A 17813-nucleotide genomic window follows, 5' to 3' on the forward strand; every position below is an offset into this window, starting at 1 on the left:
TGTATTATATATACCCCAGTACCTTAAAAGTTTAATTATGAAAGAACTATGCATAAAAATTAAAGTAGTATTAATTATTTATGAAAATTCGTTTCCAAACACTGTTCTGAATATTTGCTCTACGCTAATTCATTTAATCCTCACAAAAGCTATATGAGAAGCTGCTACAGGTTGAGAATCCCTTATATGAAATGCTTGCTACCCAAAGTGTTTCAGACTTTGAATGTTTTCAAACTTTGGAATGGAATGTCTGTGTATACATAATGATATATCTTGGGTAGGGGACCCAAACCTAAACACAGAATTTATTTATGTTTTATATACACTTTATACAAATAGCCTCAAGATAACTTAGCACAATATTTTTAGTGGGCTTGCTTGTTGGCTATGACCCATCAAATGAGGTCAGATGTGGAATTTTCCACTTATGGTGTCATATGGGGCTCTAAAATTTTTGAATTTTGGATTCTTGGATTAGGGGTATTCAACCTGATTATTATACCAGCTTTACAGATGAGAAAGCTGAGACTCTGAGACACTAAATTATTTGTCTGCAACAACTCATCAGTGACTACATCCCAGTAGTCCAGTCAAATATTTGTTGCTGTTATTTATACAAATCAGCTGCAGTGCACTTTAAAAAATGTTTTATCCATTGATACAACTGGACACCATTATGCTTAGTGACATAATCCAGTCCCAAGAAGACAAATATTTTGTGTTTTCCTTGATTTGTGGTAACTAATATACAACGTACAAAAAAGATGATGTATTAAGTGAATTTATATTTTGAGATTTGATTATTATTTATAGCCCTTGTCTGTACTCTTTAGGAACAGTTCGTTTACTGCTTACTACTTGTTGAATTCTTTGTTTAGTGAAGGGTTAAGCTTGTGATTGGAAAGAAAATTGAAAGTATGTCATTGAAAAATTAAAAGAAAAATAAGAAAAGGAAGAGGAAGAAAGTTGGGTGGGAAGTAGTATTATGCTCTTAAAACTGAATATATGAAATACATGAAATTTCTCCCCTTTATATAAATAAAAAAGAACAAAATGCTTTATTTTAAAACTAATTTTTATTGATTGTAATTTTGTTGTGTGTTTGCCCTGGACAGGCTCAGGTATCACAACCTTGATAGGGAGACCTTAAAATATCTACAAAAATCAAAGCAATGAGCTATACAAAAATTTCTGCAAACAGCACAACACGTGTATAAAATCAAGAAAATAAGATACCTTGACTTACAGATCTGGGATCTGCTGTCAGTGGTCACAGGTTATTCTATTAACTGGAATGAATGATACAATAAGACACTGAAATTCTTGAATGTAAAGGCAAAAAAAAAAAAAAAAAACAACCTCGGTTAGAGCAGCCTCTTTTGTGGTGCTATGCAAACTTATAACAGCCTGTTTCAATTGTGCCATCTCCTTGGGCCATCTTGTGGTCTAGAGGTACCTTGGACTTAGGGATGGGTAACGCTTCTGCGGAGAAAATAAAGCACCACATTTTTCCAACCTCTGCTGAAAACATCAAATGCTGAAGGAAGGTTATGGATTTTAAGATGAAAATAATTTTATTTTTCTTCCAGCTCTGTAACTGAAGACACTTTTAATATCTGACAATGATATAGGAAGAAATATATTAGAACTGCTTAGGCCATTAAGCTAGCATTTGCTCTGAATGTTTTTATAATGGTATTTCAACACATATATTTCAAAACATACATTGAATTGTCACCCATAAGCAGGAGTGGAACAAGTCTGTCCAAATATTTACAGAGTAATCAATGCCTTAAATAAAAATATGCTTATTCATGTCCTCACAATGCCAAATGTGGATCTGTCATGACACAGCATTGTGTCATTGTGTACAGTGTTTATGTGCCTATCTTTTACTCTTTGTAAATTCTTCCAGGACTGAAACTCTCCTTTTTTATCCTGGAAGTGTGTATAGGATCTGGTTTACATTATGCACTAAAAATTTGCTGAGTATATACATAGAGGAATGAAGTAAAAATTAATTCAATAAGCCTCCCTCAATGCTTATTATATGCCATATATTATGAAGGCTGCCAAAGAGTGTTCTCTGAGTGTTTCCCTGTCCCTTGAAGAGTCTAATGGGGAGATAATACCCTTATAAATAATGTATTGTATGGGGGGGGAGTATGGTACAAAGAGAAAATGGATTGTTGTGTGGTTACAAATGCATTTGCAGAATGCTATGATGGGCTTCAATAGGAGTATTTAACAGAGGAGCTAAGATCTTGCTCTAGGTAGTACTAGGAGGGGGAATTGTGATGAGGAAGGGGATTTGGATGGTAGACAGGGTAGGCAAAATAGTAGATCACTTGAAGAATAAAATTAGTTTGATATTGTTGGAGTCTCTTTAAATTTATTTAGAGCATAATCTATTAGTGGTTTATTATGTAATATATAATATGAATTTATTATAATGAAAGCAATCTATATATATCTTTCTTACTGAATGACAATTTTCTTTTTAAAATCCTAGTTCCAGTTACAGATGTTTGATATTGTTTGCTCTACATCATGGGCCAATCGAGACAAATGCTGTGAACTTCCAGGCCTGGTAAGAATTCTTCTTTCATCTCTGTTGAAAGTTTAAAAATTTAATTTAGTTTTCTGTGAAAATGAGATGCTATTTCTCAGCATTCATAAATAGTCTATTGTGATGATAATTAAAATTAGGAAAATGTTAAGAAGGAGGCATGTCTGAAACCAACAAGCTTAAGACATATAACCCCATGTGGTACGAACTGCTTCTCATGGTTCACAAAACCCTCAGGGTCTCACACTTTTTATGGAGCCCCAGGACAAAAGAAATACCCAACAGTTCCATGTATGAAAACATTAAGTGAGAAAATCTTACTAAGTATTAATGTCCTAACAACTAGGTGGTTGCATAAAAAATAATGCACACAATTTCAAAGAAAAATATGCTTTTATTTTGGCTTTGACTGCCTGTGCCTCTGGGTTTTTTCCAAGAAGTCTTTGCCTGTGCCTATATCTTGCAGGGTTTCTCCGATGTTCTCTAATAATTTGATGGTGTCGGGTCATGGATTTAGGTCTTTAAACCATGTTGAGTGGATTTTTGTGTAAGATGTAAGGTAGGGGTCTTGCTTCATGCTTCTGCATGTGGAAATCCAATTTTCCCAGCACCATTTGTTGAAGAGACTGTCCTTGCTCCAGGAATTGGTTTTAGATCCTTGATCAAATGTAAGTTGGCTGTAGAAGTTTGGGTTGATTTCTGGTGTTCCAATTCTGTTCCATTGGTCTATCCATCTGTTTCTGTACCAGTACTATGCTGTTTTGATTACAACTGCCCTGTAGTATGTCCTGAAATCTGGTATTGTGATGCCTCCAGCTTTGTTTTTGTTGTACAAGATTGCTTTAGCTATTCAAGGTCTCCTGTGTCTCCATATGAATTTCAGCATCATTTTTTCCAGATCTGAGAAGAATGTATTTGGTGTTTTGATCGGTATCACATTGAATCTATAAATTGCTTTTGGGAGAATGGACATTTTGATGACATTGATTCTTCCAATCCATGAGCATGGAAGATTTTTCCATTTTTTGGTATCCTCTTCTATTTCTTTCTTTAAGATTTTGTAATTTTCATCGTAGAGATCTTTAACGTCCTTGGTTAAGTTTATCCCAAGGTATTTGATTGATTTTGTGGCTATTGTGAATGGGATTGATCTTAGCAGTTCTTTCTCAGCTGAGGAATTGCTTGTGTATACAAAGGCTGTTGATTTTTGTGCATTGACTTTATATCCTGCTACTTTGCCAAACTCTTCTATGAGTTCCAATAGTCTCTTAGTAGAGTTCTTTGGGTCCCCTAAATAAAGAATCATATCATCTGCAAAGAGGGATAGTTTGAGTTCTTCCTTCCCTACTTGTATCCCTTTAATTTCTTTTTCTTGCCTAATGGCTCTGGCTAAAACTTCCAGTACTATATTGAATAGCAGTGGTGAGAGTGGACATCCCTGTCTGGTACCAGATCTCAGTGGAAATGCTTCCAACTTTTCCCCATTCAATAGGATGCTGGCTGTGGGTTTTTCATAAATTTCTTTGATTGTATTGAGGAATGTTCCTTCTATACCCAATTTGCTTAGAGTTTTCATCATGAAAAGGTGTTGTATTTTATCGAATGCTTTCTCTGCATCTATTGAAATAATCATATGGTTTTTCTTCTGCAGTCTGTTAATGTGATGTATCTCATTGATTGATTTGTGAATATTGAACCATCCCTGCATACCACGGATAAATCCCACTTGGTTTGAGTGGATGATCTTTCTGATATGTTGCTGCATTCTATTGGCCAGAATTTTATTGAGGATTTTTGCATCTATGTTCATCAGGGAAACTGGCCTATAATTCTCTTTCTCTGCTGTATCTTTTTCAGGTTTAGGAATTAAGGTGATACTGGCTTCATAGAAAGACTTGGGGGGGATTCCCTCTTTTTCAATTGTTCTGAATAGTTTGAGAAGAATTGGAGTTAGTTCTTTAAATGTCCAGTAGATAATTCAGCAGTGAATCCATCTGGTCCTGGTCTTTTCCTTTTTGGGAGGGCCTTTATTACTGATTCATTTTCTGACTCAGTTATAGGTCTGTTTAGGTTTTCTATGTCTTCTTGGTTCAATTTAGGTAGGCTGTTTGTGTCCAGGAATCTATCCATTTCCCTGGAGACGTAGTTGACAGCAGTAGCAAGACCATCAGACTTGGCCGGCGCCGCAGCTCAATAGGCTAATCCTCCGCCTGCAGCGCCAGCACACTGGGTTCTGGTTCCGGTCGGGGCTTTGGATTCTGTCCTGGTTGTCCCTCTTCCAGGCCAGCTCTCTGCTGTGGCCAGGGAGTGCAGTGGAGGATGGCCCAAGTCCTTGGGCCCTGCACCTGCATGGGAGACCAGGAGAAGCACCTGGCTCTTGGCTTCGGGTCAGCATGATACGCCGGCCACAGCGTGCTGGCCCCAGCAGCTATTGGAGGGTGAACCAACGGCAAAGGAAGACCTTTCCCTCTGTCTCTCTCTCTCTCACTGTCCACTCTGCCTGTCAAAAAGAAATAAATAAATAATAATAAAAAAACAGCAGTCTTTGCTTACAAGGGAGCTGACATCAGCATTATTTTAAGGATCTTTCAAAATATGTTAGCTGTAGGACTGAACTGCAATCTTTGACCATTGCCCAGCATTTAGAAAAAAGCATGTGGAGTATGTATAGACCGTTTGTTCAACCACTGGCGAGATTTTGTTGTGAATATTTCAGAGATTCAGATTAATGTTTTAAAGACTTTTTTATTTGAATGGCAGAGTTACAGAAAGGTAGAGGCAGTGAGGGAGGGAGGGAGGGAGGGGAGAGAGGGGAGAGAGAGAGAGAGAGAGAGAGAGAGAGAGAGAGAGATTTTCCATCTGCTGGTTCACTCCCCAAATTGCCACAAGCCAGGAGCTTCTTCCCGGTCTCCCATGCAGGTGCCAGTGCCCAAGGACTTGGGCCATCTTCTACTGTTTTCCCAGTCCATAGCAGAAAGCTGGATCGAAAGTGGAGAAGCCGGGACATGAACCAGCACCCACATCGGATGCTGGCACTGCAGGCAGTAGCTTTACCCACTGTACCAAAGCACTGACCCCCTAGATTATTTTCAATTTGGCATTTTAACTATCATCTATGTTCTGTTCAGCTCTAACCATTTTGTTCCCACAAAGTCTTCAATAATGAAACTCACTCTCTTTCTGTCCAAAGGTACTGATGGACTCTGTGGAGGTCTATAGTTTTTTTTTGTTTTTTTTTTTTTATTACAGGGATGAGTTGATTTTGGCTGCTTTTTTGAATAGGATAATTACAAATTGTTCAATATCTCTTACCAAGTGCTCTGTCTCCTTCTATATCCCAGTAACTCATGCAGATATACTTTGCTTGACATTAATAATCTGTCTTGCAATGTCACATGGCAATGCAATTCTCCAAGAAAGAAAAGCAATATCCTCTCCCAAAGCGCAGATTGCCCTGATGTTTCTCTTTTTGTCAGCCACAGAATGTAAGCAGTTGGTGAAATTGTCACGGGGAATTGATGATGTGTTTACATACTGTTTTTATTTTGTTTCATCTCTTTGTTTTAATATAGATGCAGTTGTTTGGATTTAGCATACCAACAAGTTTGCTTTTATCCTTTGAAACAAAAAATAATACTGTAGCATAAAGTTTACAGGGCCTTCAATTTATAGGGTTCTATTATTCCAGCTGAATTAAATAGTAACCATGAATATTTTTTCCCACTTCTGATTTTCTCTCCTCGCTTGGATCCTATACCGGTTTTGTCAATATCTTTGATAACAGCAGTTATCAGTGATTCACTAAGCATGCATGCTTTTGTTTTACAGAAAAAATTTCAGATCACAAGTGAATACTCATTGCCTTTCTAGACAAATGCTCATTTAAATTTTTTTAAATGTATTAAATAGAAATGATTTCCTTGAGTCAATAAAACCATTTCTAAATTATCTTAAATGTGCACTTATTATTCTTTTCAGAGAGATGAAGAATCCTGCCCAGACCTCCCACATTCCTGCTCCTGTTCTGAAACCAATGAATTGGCTCTGGGACCAGCAGGTCCACCAGTAAGTTTACCTTGTTGGGCCTTAAATGTGTAATACTGTTAGTAACCATCATATTTTGAATCTCGCATATGCTGACCAGTGTTTGAGAATGTGCTTCAAAAAGTAGGTGGAGAAATGGAACTGAAAGATAAGTTTATTTTGGTGCAAATTTGAAATCTGTGCCTAGATGGGTCTTCAAAATGTTCATGGAAAATTTTTATTGTGAAAAGACCGTGGGTGCATTTCAAACTTTTGTTGTCCCCAAGTAAACTTCTCTTTTTGAAGCACCCTGTACTGAAAGGCTGTTACACACACTTCATCCTGTAAGTAAGCTGAGGTGCAGAGACGTTCCGTGACTGAGCTGGAGAACACAATGTGGAGGAGCTTGCCTTCAAATCCAACTCTTAGACTTCTGGAGCCATTTTCCTCGTCAGTATGCCATACTATCTCTCCTAACGCTGTGTATTTAAAATCTTTCCTTTAACTGCCTATGGTTTACCATCATAGTGCATGTTTTAATCATTGAACCTCTGCTTACACCTATAAGATTCTCATCTGTGCCCAGGCCCATTCTGTATCCTGATTTCTATGTGAATGGAGTATTTCTTTTTTTATAAGATTGTATTCATTTCTTTGAGAGGTAGAGTTATAGACAGAGATAGGGAGAGACAGAGAGAAGAGTCTTCCATCTGTTTGTTCACAACTGCTGGAGATGGGCTGACTGGAGCCAGGAGCCAGGAGCCAAGAACCAAGAGCCGGGGGCCAAGAGTTTATTCCAGGTCTCCCACGCAAGTCCAGGGGCCCAAGTCCATGGGCCATCTTCTTCTGCTTTCCCAGGCCAGAGCAGAGATCTGGATCAGAAGAACAGCAGGGATTAGAACCAGCTCCCATGTGGGATGCCCGTGCCACAGGTGGAGGCCCAGTACACTATACCACAGCATTGGCCCCCACAAATGGAGTATTTCTAATTCAGTAGGAAAAACACCCACTGAGCATAAAATTCTCCACTTTCATAAACTTTCTACAGAATTTTATATGGGAAAGAAGGGAGAAAGCAAAGAAAGAAGGAAGAAGAATGAGAAGCAGGGTAGGAGGGAATGACAGAGAAAGAAAGAGGGAGCAGAGAGAACACTTTAATACAATAAAAACTGAATAATCACACTATCATTGAATTTACGATGATACATTTTTTGGAATATATTTAAAAGTTTATCACATGCTAATCTGGAATTATGAGTGTTTCTTTAAAATATTGAGTAGTATGGTTAGTGGTGAATTAATCCTGTGATTATAGAGGGGATTGAAATTATGCCTTTGCAAAAATTAAAAAAGGAAGGAAGGAGGTGGGTTGAGGGAGGGAGAAGCGAGGAGGTGGGTTGAGGGAGGGAGAAGCGAGGAAGGACACTCTGGTTATCACCTTGGAACTATACCTCTGAAATACATGAAATCTTTTCTCTTTATATTAATACAAGTTTTAAAAATTAAAAAATAATAGTCAAATTGAAAAAGATAAATAAGATGAGGATTTTATAGCCATTCTGCAGTTAAGGAAAGGCAAATGTGTCAAGGCAGCATTACAAAGAAAACAGGGAGAAGATGCACAAACAAATAAACCCGAGGGCTTGCAGGAGAAGCGTTCTCCTGCCCAGCCTGTGCTTGCACACTGCCTAGCCAGGGGAAGCAGCACAAAGCAGGTGCACAGTGTGTAACCTGCATGGACAGCTGGCTTGAAGCATGAAGGTTCGGGCCAGGTTGACTCCTCTGACATAATGTTCCTTCATTTGTTAATACATTTTTCTGAGCTGAACAAAAATGAAGAGCGCTTGCTGAATGTATTTGAAATATGTCCCAGAATTTCCTCCTCTGTCTTTAGCATATTGATCATTCTTTTGAGTTTTGGATGTAGAACCCCATTTTTTTTTTAACAAAAGACTTTTTATCCTACAGAAGCAGATGTGGAGTAATGGTAGACACATTAAATTTGTATCTTAAGACTAGGCAGTTTACTAAACCACCATGAACTTCCATTTCCTCATTTATAATGTACAAATAGTGCCTACCTTGTGAACAGATATTGGGAAGGCTACAAAAGATAATATGCATACACATACTCTGTGTGTTACAAAACTTTAGTTAAATGGAAGGTGTTGAGTGCAGTTTAACCTGGAAATGGAAAACAGATTCATTTTCAATTGTGTGCCAAATTTTCCTCTCAGCCTCCAGAATTAGAATAAGCAGTATTATGTACTATGGCTTATAAAAGTGCTACTTAGATCTGATCACCTAGGATACTTAATAAAAATAGAATTCCAACATGGCAGTGTGGAATCAACAATTATTAGGCACACTAAGGCATGACGGTTCTGTCCAGAATATTAAAAGTTCACTGATTCATGGCTAAAATGTATTCACTACACATTTGTGTGTCCCTGAGAATCTCAAAAGTCCAGATGTATTTTCAGGAATAAACCTTCAAACCTAGTGGGAGGCAAAAAGTATTGACTGGACTCTAAGGAAGCCCACAAGGGTCAGTTTGAGTAATTTTGGGGGTAGGGCTGAGTTAACCTTTGTTACAGATTATTTTACTTCTCTAATTTTCTTTATCATTTTATACATTGTGTGTAATATCTTAAATAAATTCTTGTTTAATTATTGAACAATTCAAGCCTAGAAAAGATTATAAAATATAATTTAGTACAACCAAACTATTCTGTTTGATACTGTATGAGTGGATGGATAATTTAGTCCAAACCCATAGAACATTCAATGCCAAAATTGAATTACAATGTAAACCGTGGACTTAGGGTGTTAATGACCTAATGACTGCAGATTCATAAATGGAAACAAATGTGCTAGTCTGCAGCTGGGTGTTGATAGTTGGGGAAGCTGGGTGTGCATGCACGGGGTGTGTGAAAACTCTCTGGACTTTCTGCTAAAATTTCTCCCCAAATAACATGTCTAAATAATACTTTAATAAGATGTTTTTCTTCTTTTTAAAATTTTTTAAGGATTTATTTATACAGAGAGAGGAGAGGCAAAGAAAGAGAGAGAAAGGTCTTCCATCCAATGGTTCACTCCCCAATTGGCCAAAACAGCCGGAGCTGTGCCGATCCGAAGCCAGGAGCCAGGAGCCAGGATCTTCTTCTGGGCCTCCCACGCAGGTGCAGGGGCCCAAGGACTTGGGCCATCTTCTACTGCTTTCCCAGGTCATAGAAGAGAGTCGGATTGGAAGTGGAGCAGCTAGGTCTCGAACGGGTACCTATATGGGACACCTGTGCTTTAGGCCAGGGGGTTAACCTGCTGTGCCATAGCACTGGCCCCCAAATTTTTGTTAATATAAAGAGGACATATTTCTTGTATTTCATAGATACAATTCTTATTTATTTATTTGGAAGTCAGAGTTGCACAGAGAGAAAAGGAGAGACAGAGAAAAAGAGAGACAGAGACAGAGAGAGAGGAGAGGTCTTCTACCCACTGGTTCACTCTCCAATTGGCTGCAACAGCCAGAGCTGCGCCAATCAGGAGTCAGGAGCTTCCTTTGGGTCTCCCACATGGGCTCAGGGGCCCAAGGACTTGGGCCATCCTCCGCTGCTTTCCCAGGCCATAGCAGAGAGCTGGATTGGAAGTGGAGCAGCTGGGACTTGAACCGGCGCCCATATGGGATGCTGGCACCGCAGGAGGCAGCTTTACCCACTGTGCCACAGCACTGGCCCCTGATAGATACGATTCTAAGAAGAAAACCATACTTCCCTCACCCTCCCTCCTTCCTCCTTTTTTCTCTAATTTTTTTAATATCAGACATTCAATCTACTTTATAATCATTTTTTGTACCTACCAGTAGGCTAAATCATTTTCACTTTATTTGTTCAGGTCACTCCATAATATCGAGTTACTGACACATACTAAAATCTCAGTCCCCATTCCTTTTCTTTCCTCTTACCTTCTTCCCCTGAACTTGACATGTACCATTGCTATGTTTATCTACATACTCCTGCTGAATAAGTATGCACCCCTGAACAAAAACTATAGTATTGCACATTTAAGATGTTGTTGTGTCTTTTTTTCAACTTGATTGTTTTTCATCCACAAGTATGTACATGAACACTGTTTAATTAATACACATTGTTTAGCTCAAGAGTTCCACTATATAATACTACATGCAAAGTGTTTCTCTAATACATATATTGCCACAGTGAAATTCCTTGAATGTCTCCTTGCAAACATATATGAGTTCTCTAGAAATTGTACTTGGAATTGGACTTGTGGAGAATAAGAAATATGTAATCTCAGCTTCATGAAGAAACCCCGGATTGCTCTTCAGTTGGTTGTGCCAATTTCTCTTCTCAGAAGGTGTGCATTAGGAGTCTGGTTTTCCTGCATTCTCACCAGCTCTGCCTGCATATATTGTCTTGATTATGGTTTTCTTTTTTTTTCTTTTATTCTCATTCTTTTCTTTTTCCTTCCACTAATTTTACTTTCTCTTAATAATTTCCTTTGGATGTTCCTTGAGTGAGAGACTGTTGCTAGTAAGTCTTAATTTTTGCTTCTATTAATTGTCTTTATTTCTGAAAATATTTGCAGTATTATGAACAGATAGTTTTGATGGTTGTTACAGAGATTACTAATTGTTATCCACATTAATTTCCACTGCTTCTTTATAGTAATACAGTCCTCTGAGGTTTAGCTAAGAATGTGGCCATCTAGCTAGCGACTTGATTTCTGAGAAATCCTGTACAGATAGGTATGACTTTGTGACTGAATTCTAGCTAATGGGTTATAAGAGAAAGATTCTTGCATATGCTGTAGATCTTGTTCTTATGTGGAAGCCAAATACTTTCCCTAACCATTTTCTTTCTTTCCAACTGACATGCTAGCAAGGGGACATGATTGCAGTAAGTTAGCCCTAGAGCACTGGTAGAGCAATAAGATGAAAACAACAGAAGTCTTCATACTGCCTTACATGGTAAAGATGTGCAACCATCTTCAACCAGATTTTAATACAAAAATAATATAACCTCCATCTTGCTTTAAAATTTTAATATGATCTCTACTAAAGCAGAGAATTTTCTAAATAATCTGTGGGTGTAATTCTAGATCAGTTTTCTTTCAACATATTGTAGAAGTGATTATATTCTTTTAAGATTTCCATTATAGTTACTCAAAAATTAGCTGCCACTCTAATTTCCACTTTTCTGTGGGCAGTTTGTCTTTTCTCTGTGTTTGCTTATAAGACACCTTTGGCTTTTGTGTACTGAAATTTCACTGAACTATATCTTTGATATGAATTTTCACCATTGTCATTGTTTGAACTCTTTTAGATTTTTTAAGCTTCTTAAATTTGACTATCAACTTCCTGAATAAGTTAGTATTGTAGGCCACAATCTCTCTGGATATTTCCTATTACTTTTTTCTGATACTCCAACTGGATATGCATTACGATTTCCTGCTCTCCATGTCACTTAATCTTTCATTTATTTTCTACCCATCTCTCTGGACTTCATTTCATTTATTTTTTACCCACTCTCTCTGGATAATTTCTTCAAAATTATCTTCCAGTGTATTCTATATTTGGCTATATTTATATGCTAATTAAGCTATCAATTTTGTTCTTGATTTCAACTTTGTATTTTGCATATCTATGCATTATATTTGGTTTTTATTTATCATTTGCATCATCTTTTATTCTAGTATAATACATTTCAGTTTTTCTTTTAAAAATATTAAATACAGGAGTTGGCATTGTGATATAGTTGGTTAGACTGCTGCCTGTGATGCCAGCATCCTATATGGGTGCCAGATCTTGTCCTGACTGCTCCACTTCTGATCCAACTCCCTGCTAATGGCCTGGAGAAAGCAGCAGAGGATGGCCAAAGTATTTGGGCCCCTGCCACCCACATGGAAGACCAGATGAAGCTACTGACTCCTGGCCTTGGCCTGGCCCAGTGCTGGCTGCTGTAGCCATCTGGGAAGTGAACTAGCAGATGGCAGTTGTAATCTCTCTCTCTCTCTGTCTCTCTCTCTCCCCCCCCCCCCCCAACTCTGATTTCAAATAAATAAATACATCTTTTAAAAATATTAAATATGGCTTATATTCCTTTTTTAAAAATGCCCTGTCTTAAAAGAGCTTATTTGTTTATTTGAAAGAAACACACACACACAAAGTTGGGGGGAGAGAGAGGAAGAGAAAGCTCCTGTATTCTTTGATTCACTACCCAAATACCCCTAATAGCCAAGGCTAGGGCAGGCCAAAGCTGCGAGCCAAGAACTCAGTACAGTTCTCCTATGTGGGTAGCAGGGACCCAACCATGTGAATCATCTCCTGCTGCCTCCTAGCATGTGCCTTAGCAGGAAGCTGGAACCAGAAGTGGAGCTGGAAGTTGAACCCAGGCACCTGGAGAACAAATGTGGCTATCCCAGGCATCATCTTAACTTCTGTGCTAGAGCCTGCCCTTAAGTTTATATTCTTTATCTGATAATTTCAATATTTTCTATATATGTGATTCTGATTCTGCATTTTGTATGCTAATTTTACTCATAGTAACATTTCCGCATGTACTATGTAATTGTGTGTGTGTATATGGATTTGAGTCAATAGCACTTGAAACTTTAATTCTGATAGTATTTGGAGCTTGTACTTAAACTCCAGGGAATACCTATATCTACTCTGCTAAGCTCCTAGATATACAACGCACAGAAAACCACTTTAAAGGTTTGACTCTGGCGTTTTGTTTTGAGTCTCTTAGCCAAGATGAATTCTGATCCCCAGATGGTATAAGAATGGCTTCTAGGTAAAATTTCTTAGGGGAGACATTTAGTATTCCTGCCTTAACTAAAATAGAAAATGAGCCATTTTTTCTTCTATGTCCTTCAGAAGATAGCGTTTCAGATTCTTTGTTTTCAAAGAATGTTACCTAGTCAGCCCTTTCCCTGCATGCCCTGGCCTGAGGTTCCCATTTCAACGCTCTGCATGGGCTCTTACACTTAAGCTGTGCAGCAAGCCTCAACCATCCTAACTCCTCCCCAGGGGCAATCTCAGTGCACGTGTCTTGCTATAATTTTTGGTTTCTTCTTTATTCCTGGTAATTAAGGATTCAGTGCTTAATTACAATAATGTTTATTTTATTTTAGGTAGCACTAATAAGCATTTGTAGCTGGAGGGTTTTTGAACTTCTTTCATCTGCAATACTTCTGGAGCAACTCATAAAATATTTATTTATTTATTACCTAAGACTGAAACTCTCTAATGAGAAAAGACAGCAGAGATATGAAAAAGGTGGAGAGGGTGGTTGAACTCTAACTTGGGTGGGAGGGCATAAAATGTAAAGTAGGAGTTAAATACTGTAGTTTTCAAGTGTTTTATATAAAGTATAACAAATTATTTAAGATACATTATCACAAACAATATGTAATAAATCCTGCCTGGTGATGGAACATAGTTTTGATTAACTTCTCATTCAATCATTTACAAAGTGATATGACCAGCCAATAAAATCATAGAGACCTGTAGGAAAGCATGGGCGGAAGAACCATGTGCATTTGGCTAGACTGATTCTGTTTTATTAAAAGGATAGTTGTTTTCATACACAAATATTTGTTGAATTCTTGTTATATACTCAGAGATAAAGGTTAGTGATAAGGAGGGAAAATAAATTAATGCTATAAAATGATCCCCAACTTTGAGAATTGGGGCCTTTGGCATGATTATATGGGTGACAAACAGTCGCATTGGAATAAAACTTGTTAAATACAAATCACTTAAGATGCACAGGTCAAATTAGAGTTGTTATAGACATTCAAAAAGGTTAACTGGGATGTGCTAGGCTGCAAAAAACAGAAAATTTGACTAACACAGAGGTATACTCTAATAGGGCATTAATTGTTCACTCAACACAATGTTTAGAGATAATTGGTCCTGGGCAGATGAGTCTGGTCAACAGCTTCATCATGGACCTGAGCTCCTTCCAATTTCTCACACTGTCTTCCTTACACTTGATGCTTCTCGATCAAATTGGCCAAAACAGGTTAACGTATCCTTTCTTACCTGCAAAAAAAATAAATAAATAAAAAATTTTAAAAAACATGGAAAGCAAATAATTATTTTTTAAGCCTATAACAGCAGGTAGAAAAGCAAGAAGGGGGTCAGAAAATGCTCTCTGGTGGCCAACCAATAGTATCTGACCCACTGGTGAAAAATATTTGCCACATAAGTAACATATGTACATAGAACATATACACATATATACAGCAAAGGTATAGTATTCTAATACATGAAGAATTTCTAACCACTAAAGAGAAAAGGCATGAAATCCTATAGAAAACTTGGTAAAGTGTATAAATAGCACTCACAGTTTGGATAAAACATAAATGGACAGAAGTTATGAAAAAATCATAGTAATTTTCAGAGAAATGAAAATTAGAGTAAGAGGTTTTTTTGGCCAGATTATTAAAATGTTGGTTGATAGTATTTGATGTTGACTGAGATTTATAGAATAGGGAGCCTCTGAAATCATTGGCAGATATTTAACTGGCATAGCAATTTTGAAGTGCAATTTGGTAATACATCTGCATGCCTGTCAAATTTCACTTACAATTCTACTTTTTGGTATCTTCTTTTGAGAAATACTAACATTTTAACTTAAAGAATATATAAAGATGTTAATTGAAGCTTTGTTTAAACAGCAAAAAACATGAGGAAAACCACTTTAGTTTCCAATAATAGACGAACAACTAAACAAATTATTACATATCTAAGATTTGGACAACTATGCAAAAATTAAGAATAATGGGTTAATCTCTGCGATATCTCTAAAATATATTAAGTTTAAAAATTAGAATTATGTATGACATCTATACCATGAACTAACACTGCAATAGTAGCTATAGGCAATATTTTCAATATTTTTATAGATACACATACAGATACATAAAATACAATTTAGAAATTGCAGTATTTTCCCAGTGACATAATTTTGTTTCTTTTTTTTAAGTTTTATAGTTACTTATTTAAAAGAGTTTACAGAGAAAGAGAGATCTTCCATCCATTGGTTCACTCCCCAAATGGCCACAATGACTGGAGCTGGGCAGATCCGAAGCCAGGAGCCAGTAGCTTCTTCTGGGTCTCCCAGATGGGTGCAGGGATCCAAGCACTTGGGCCATCTTCCACTGCTTCCTCATACCATAAGCAAGAGAGCTGGATCAGAAGAGGATCAGCCAGGACACACACCTGCACCTATTTGGCATGCTGGTGCTACAGGCAGAGGCTTAGCCTACTACATCACAGCGCCAGCCCAACAAAAATTATCCATTTCCAATCTTTCTGCTCATGTGAAGGAGAAGTTATATCTTGTGCTCACGTGGCCCTTCCAACACTTGTTCATCTCCTTCTTCATCAAAAAGCAAACTCTGGGCTCACAGACTTTTATAAGAACAACATCTAACTAAATTTAGTAAAATCATTTATACTAGATTTATCTTTAAGGTTACCTTATTCCTTACTTTTATCAATTTGCTGTAATGCTATAAGATTTTCTTTTAAAATAGATGTATTTAAGTGAAATTCTGAGTCAAAGAAACTATCCAGAGTCTATATATGCGTGCATATGTTTAAATACGTTAAGCATATATATACAAAGAACTTATACTCATATTTATTTTGTATGTGTATATATGCCTATGTAAAGAGAACTGTTGAATACTAATATAGATGATACATTATAATTTTGAGGGAAAGTAGAAATGTTTGAAATTATAGAAACACATATTTGTCTTCATTTCTGTGTAAAGAAAATTGAATTTTTGCTATTTTCATGTGCCTTTTACAATTTAGTTGAATAATTTCAAAATTATGTTAAAATCATAGCAAATTTTAGATTAACAGTATGTTATTTTCTGCATCTATTCGTTGTAATAGTCTGACATAAACACTAAATAAATAAACTTCATAATTTCTCAAGATTTGAAAGGATTTGGCAAAGAAAGTTTTCTCAAACTATGCAATCATCTTGAGACTTGAAGGCAAATTTTCAGTTAAGGATCATGTGTACATTTGTATACCATTACACAATGTGTGGGTTTTATATAAAATAATAATGACATAATCTGTATTATTAAGAGAAATGAATGAAATATACTGTTTTGAGAGTTTTCTTTGAGCTAATACTTAACATCTGTTTGCCAGGGTGGTCCAGGACTCCGAGGACCAAAGGGCCAACAAGGTGAACAAGGCCCAAAGGTAACGTGCATGCCCTCCTCTCCTCTCCTCTCCCCTCCTTCTCCCTTTGCTCCCCCTCCCTCTCTCCTTCTCCCCTCTACCATTCCTTTCCCCCTTCCTCTTGTCCATTTATCATCCCTCCCTCTCTGTTATAATTCATCATCATTTTGGAGTTCAATATGATTTAATCCACCATTGCAGCCTAAAGCTGCCTACATTTTCAAGAAAGTCATATTGAACCCCTTTTCGTTATATTTGAAGACATGTGCTGTTAAATCAAAAATAATGTTTCACAACAGGAAAGTTTTTCTGGGTCCAAAATAAGAGTGTTAATTTTCTGAGTGGCTTGGTGTCTAAGATAATTCTTTCTCTGGTACATTCTCATCTTCCTCTATCTACAACAACAATGTATATTTTTGAAGCATAATACAGAATCACAATTTGGCATCAATCCCTTCCAGGTAATATCTCAGGTTTGGGATTCCTTCTTCTCCTTTGCTACTCTGTATAATCAAACACACAGCTTTGCTTTCCGTTGTCACTGACCAAAACCGTGAAATGTGGTGGTTCAGGTTGTACAAAGGCATTATCCAAGAGAACCAGGCCATGGTAAGCAATGCCAAGGCACACATTTTTCTGTTTTGCACAAAGGCAACCTAAGGCCTGGCAGAATCCCAGCCACTAATTGAGTTCAGGCCTCATCCTCTACTCTCTAGCTTTTGGCAATTCACTTAACTGGTCTCCTGTCTCCAGTGGCTTGACTTTCTGAATGATTCTTCACATCTGTCCCCGGATTAATTTCCTTAATGTGTATGCTGGGTCATGTCATTCTCTTCCAAAGCTGTAGTCACGTGCTATTGCCATGAGAACAAAGGTCATCCTCTCTGGCATGACATTCAAAGTCCTTCGTAATCTGATCCCCATCTCATCTCCGTCATGTTGTTCCATGCCATCTCCTCTCCAGCCATCTTGCTTGACTTACTGCTTCAA

General features: G+C 37.4%; 1 protein-coding gene across 7 annotated transcripts in view; it reads left to right on the forward strand.

Moving 5' to 3' along the window:
• Positions 1-17813, forward strand: part of COL14A1 (collagen type XIV alpha 1 chain) — a 253291-nt gene that overhangs the window by 170030 nt on the left and 65448 nt on the right. For all 7 annotated transcript variants that reach the window (XM_008255863.5, XM_002710753.6, XM_070075442.2 and 4 more), the window contains exons 35-37: positions 2513-2590; positions 6548-6634; positions 16791-16844. In XM_008255863.5, the coding sequence (XP_008254085.3) occupies positions 2513-2590; positions 6548-6634; positions 16791-16844 (219 nt within the window). The remainder of the gene's footprint in view (positions 1-2512; positions 2591-6547; positions 6635-16790; positions 16845-17813) is intronic.

Source organism: Oryctolagus cuniculus, chromosome 6 (assembly GCF_051225735.1).
Source record: "Oryctolagus cuniculus isolate XC-2025 breed Fujian yellow rabbit chromosome 6, ASM5122573v1, whole genome shotgun sequence".
Lineage (NCBI taxonomy): Eukaryota > Metazoa > Chordata > Mammalia > Lagomorpha > Leporidae > Oryctolagus > Oryctolagus cuniculus.